At 34.0% G+C, this 5,439-nt stretch overlaps 1 protein-coding gene across 4 annotated transcripts in view; it reads right to left on the bottom strand.

The window, feature by feature from the left end:
• Positions 1-1,337: 1,337 nt before the first annotated feature.
• Positions 1,338-5,439, bottom strand: part of LOC115241538 (CCAAT/enhancer-binding protein gamma) — a 4,713-nt gene continuing 611 nt past the window's right edge. Inside the window, exons 1-4 of one of the 4 annotated variants that reach the window (XM_029817316.1) lie at positions 5,374-5,396; positions 3,318-3,416; positions 3,081-3,237; positions 1,338-2,876 (exon numbers count right to left, since the gene is read on the bottom strand). In XM_029817316.1, the coding sequence (XP_029673176.1) occupies positions 2,770-2,876; positions 3,081-3,237; positions 3,318-3,416 (363 nt within the window). In that variant the 5' untranslated portion in view covers positions 5,374-5,396 and the 3' untranslated portion in view covers positions 1,338-2,769. Of the gene's footprint in view, positions 2,877-3,080; positions 3,238-3,317; positions 3,417-4,802; positions 5,082-5,373; positions 5,397-5,439 lie in introns of those variants that run through there. The other 3 variants (XM_029817314.1, XM_029817313.1, XM_029817315.1) reach the window with 3 other exon arrangements.

The raw sequence follows: 5,439 nt of genomic DNA, 5'->3' as shown, positions 1-5,439 counted from the left end.
TGTTTCCTGATAACGTATATTTTGTGAAAATCCCCTTTGACAGATGAATTACAACTGGAACCGTCGCGAGAGAAATGTATATCGAATTCTCTGGAAATGCGGAAGAAAAAAAAATGAGCTAGGATGATTCTCACCACATTCTCGCATTCATGCATTAAAAAGAGGATGTGTAGGGTTCACGTGTGCCCTTTTCGCTGCGACACGCGGGGCTCGTTCACTCGGTGCGACGTTCATGCGCTTTACGAACGCTGGCGGAAGATCGATCGGGTCTTTTCGCGTCCGCGAGTATTGAAGCATACAGGTGCCATCGATGACTTTCCGGATGTGTCACCCGGTGTCAGCTATACATTTTTTTTTATTATACTTATAATAAAATATGTTTCCTGATAACGTATATTTTGTGAAAATCCCCTTTGACAGATGAATTACAACTGGAACCGTCGCGAGAGAAATGTATATCGAATTCTCTGGAAATGCGGAAGAAAAATGTGAGCTAGGATGATTCTCACCACATTCTCGCATTCATGCATTAAAAAGAGGATGTGTAGGGTTCACGTGTGCCCTTTTCGCTGCGACACGCGGGGCTCGTTCACTCGGTGCGACGTTCATGCGCTTTACGAACGCTGGCGGAAGATCGATCGGGTCTTTTCGCGTCCGCGAGTATTGAAGCATACAGGTGCCATCGATGACTTTCCGGATGTGTCACCCGGTGTCAGCCCGTTCACCAACAATTCGAAACTATTCTAGCACAAGCATCTTTACTTCCAAGCCTCTTGAAAACATATAAAATAAAAACATTCGCTTCTAACAAGGATAATAAAAAAGACAATCGTTTCGTTATTTGTGTACAATTAATTACAAAATGTAAACAATAGTCAATTTATCCCCTCTGTCTTATTCTTATTTATATACAATTATGTCGATATTTTTTACTTTTTTCATCTCGTAATTACACGCAACGATTATTTAACAAGATACAACGTACTTGGAATTTACCCTTTCATTTTTGCTATAGAGCCAAAAAAAAAAAAAGAAATTTGATCATACCTCTTCCCATTCTATCATTTCAAAATTTACCAATATTTTATACTGTGCTTTTATTGTATTGTCTACAATACAATTGTACATTGTTGTACATGCCGATTTTTCATATCTTTGAAACTTCATCTCTGTGGACTTTTATTCTGATTTCATTCCTTCCACTTGTCTTCAAATTTCGACTGGCGTCTTTCCATCTCGCGTTGCATATTAAAATTCTTACTCCCGTATTTCATTTCATAAAATATTTCTACTGCCTTCTTCTACCTACTCTTCTACAAGTATCATCTCTTCATTTATTACAATTCTCCACATTGCTCATAATTTTATTTGACATTATATTAATTTTTATTATTATTTCATTTTATTTAAATTGCTAATCATTATAAATCTGATGTTATGTCGCCTAAAGTATTAAACATATATTAATCTCAACTTTTCTCAATAATTTTTTCATACAATACAAATATATTTTTTTTTATTATTGATCAGGTTAAACATTATATCAGTACGCTAACTGCAAGTCCCTTTTGTTGCAAAATATGTTAGACTATTATTGGATGTTATTTACTGCACATTATCTTGCATAAAATAAGGAAATAATAATAAAATTGAGACGAGCCTAAAATCGACAATGATTCATTGTCAGGCGTTTTCTGATTTAATTTAACTTATCTGATTTAATTATGCGCATGATTAGAAAAATCTGATTATAAAGTTATTACATATTGCTTTCTATAAATTCTTCTGTGCAATTTTAATTATCATGCTAATAAATATCGACAATCAAGAGAGGACAAATTTATTTCAAAAATATTTGGATGTTTTCTTGCAATATGCTTTTTGTGTATATCAATAATAGTGCACATAAATGCCTTCACTTTTATGAGTAGATGTTTCTGGGTCGAATACATTGTTTAAATATTCACGCAATTTTGAAAAGAACCGATAACACGTTGTCAATGAACCCATCGAAATATTTAACAATTTAAGAACTATTTGATGCATGCCAGAAATACGAATCTATGAAAAAGTGAAGGCGCAAGTATCTATTATCATACTCGAATATTAAGAATGGTGTGTTGTTGATTTAAACCGCAAATGTATACTATATTCCCAAATTATATAAACGTAATTCGTTTCAAAGAAATCTGTTTAAATTACTATGTAAATATTGCAAAAATGTATCATTTTATAAATTGTATTTTATATAATTATATAACGATAAAATAAATTTTATCTTGATAGCATTTAGCAGATGTAAATGTTAAAATATTATTTTCTATTTTTACCTGTACATAATAAAAGTACGCCTCCTAAGATATATATTACACAAAATAAGATACAATGTTAAGCATAATAAATACAATATGTACAATATTCATATTAAATAGTTAATCCGTCCCAACCTTTGTACTATTTAAGATCGTAACAGCTCTATTGGGATTGACAATCAGGATGAATACTTTCATACTTGAATTTACCATAAGACAACTCTGCCATATCTCCCGCTGCCAATAAACTATAAATTTGATTGATGATAATTCCCGACGACGTTGTAACCCAGAAGGTTCGCATTCAGGAAATGCTTTTCGCGTTTTGAATATTTCCCAATAAATTTAAAGAGTACATCTTTCCAAGATGCTTGCTCTTTCGATTAAACGACCCATGCTTCCTCGCGTTTCGAATTCAATACCACGCTGATTCCCTTCACGTGGTGCATGTATCAGTTTACAGCTCGGCCGTAGTCGTCTTCAGGCCATCTACCGTAGATTTATCTTCGGCTAGAAGAGAATTTAGATCTAGATCTTGAATGTTTATAGAGTGTTGATTGGAACCTAAAGTAAGAATCAGTCATTCAATATTAGGATCTCAAACATAAAAAATATTTTTTAGACGGGCAATTTGTGTTGCTATATTATTACAATAGATAATTCTGAAATAGAAATCGTAAGATAATCATAAGAATAATTTGGAAATACTCCAACAAAGATGTACAAAAAAATTAATAATAATTTGTCAATAATTTGTTTTAACCGAACCTGCATGTGCAAGAAAGAGATCCTTGAGAAATCCTAACTCCTTGGTAAGCATTTTAATCTTTTCCTCCAGTAGTTCATTCTCCGTTTTCAGCTGATTTACTCGTTCTAATGTTTGTTGAGTGCGTAATTTACTCTTTACTCTGGATCGTTTCACAGCCTGTGAAATATGAAAATAACAATGACAGCACATGCGAATGATAATGTACGCACAATTTACATGTGAAATCGATACACAACCTGGTTATTCCGATCCCGCCGTTTCCGATAGTCCTCGTCTCCTTCGTCCTCTACCTGCTTCTTTCGTTTGGCGTTATTTTCCTTATTTTTTGGCGCCATCTAAATTAAAGGCAAATATATTCATCAGTTTCGTAAAAAGAAAGAGAAAAAGAAAAAGAAAACAGTTTTCTAACAATTTAAAAGTAAAATCTTAAGAATTAAAATCACAAAAATTTAAAAAATAATTACTGATTATGTTATGTTTCTTAAATATAAAACATGTTACGGATTTAAACGGATAAAAACTAAATTTTCATTTACAATGATACGATAATGAAGAAAAATGCATTTTTTTCTTTCTCGAATTATTGACGTCATGATATGCAAAATCTTGGCTTCGCGTCGTTTTTGCGTGCAACATAAATCAACAGTGAATCGCAATTGTCCAATGTACTATTCTATCGAGGTAGACGCGTGACAAATATTTATATCGATGTTTCAATATCCGTCATACACCGGCGATAGACCGGTCGTTATATCGCGTTAATTCTGGGCCGGCGCGTCGTCGCATAAAGTTCCAACCAACGTGTGTATTTACCCAATAAGACCTTGAGGTCGTTGTTAAGAAACCGGCCCTGACACTTTCGTGCGCAACCTCGAGTTGAAAACCGCGAACGGGATTTAATTGTGACGCGCATATCGCGGAAAGGAGAAAAGAAGAACGAGACGAATTTAGCAAGGACGGCTGCTCGTAAAAATCGACAGACATCATCACGATTGCAGTCTCGTTAAACCTATAATTTTCAAGGACGGCTGCGGCAACAGTTCAACTTGACAGTTAATCCTATTTCGACGATACTTGCAATATTTCCGAATTATGATCTCATCCATGAGATAAAAAGTGTATTAGATATGACATTTAGTTAATCATGATTGGCGCTAATAAGTGTCTCTGTTACAGTTATTGTATATAATTGTAATTTTTAATATGCGCAAATATTTATAATATTTATAACATTGCAATAACATGATAATTAGTGAAAAAAATGATATTATATTTTTGACAGTCTAATATAATTGATATGCTCTTTTTTAGAGCATTTCTTAAAAATACAAAGATTTTGCCTCGCATTCTTCGCGATACAATCGTTTCCGCGAATTGATAACATTAAACTCTTATATAAATATGACATCATCAGTCGAGAGGGAGACCGCTCGTGCGCTATAAACTCAATCGCATACATATAAACGAAAAACATCGAGCCGATATTTCCGCTAGATATATATATATATATATATATATATATATATATATATATATATATATATATATATATATATATATATATATATATATATATATATATATATATATATATATATATATATATATATATATATATATATGTATATAAGGAAAACAGTCGCGTTATAATTTCTCAATGATTCTCCATTTTTTTCATGCGCTACGCATGCATGCAATGGATCTTGCAATTCTTCACTCACAAACAGCGAAGCAAACTGCAGACATCGCTCTCGCCTGCAGCATCGAAAAATCCATCGCGAACTCATCGGAATACTACCGATTTCGGTTCGTATATGTGATACAATCGTCGGGGAATTTTAAACGGATGCATCTCGCGCCGGTTTTCTCCTCCGAGCGACAATCGACAATAAAACCGGAGCATTATTATTAATACGACGCGCGAATGATACTCCTTCCGCGTTATTAATCTATTTACACGGCGCGCGATAATACGAACGCAAAGTCATTTGATCTCGTGACTCATTTCCATCTCTAAGCAAAGTAGAGAGAGAGAGAGAGGGAGAGGGGGGGGAGAGAGAGAGAGAGAGAGAGAAAGAAAGATAGAAAGAAAGAGACAGAGAACAATTAATGCGCGTCTCTCAGGGTCAATGTTTTCAGTATACGACATACTCTCATCCAATGACGGATTTAAAGACCGTAACATGAACTCTTCCCCCTTCTCAGGGGGGGGGGGGACGTGATAATAAATTTAGAAAAATAAAAAATTTAATTTGCGCGTAATGTTTCCTTCTGAAACCATACTAAACTTACAACTCGTATCGGCCTGTTCTATTGCACTATCTATACACACTATACACTCGAAGCAAAATAATATAT

This window comes from Formica exsecta, unplaced genomic scaffold (genome assembly GCF_003651465.1).
Source record: "Formica exsecta isolate Colony F162 unplaced genomic scaffold, ASM365146v1 scaffold500, whole genome shotgun sequence".
Classification (NCBI taxonomy): domain Eukaryota; kingdom Metazoa; phylum Arthropoda; class Insecta; order Hymenoptera; family Formicidae; genus Formica; species Formica exsecta.
Note: the sequence above shows the minus strand (reverse complement) of the source record. Positions and strands in the feature narration are given on the sequence as shown.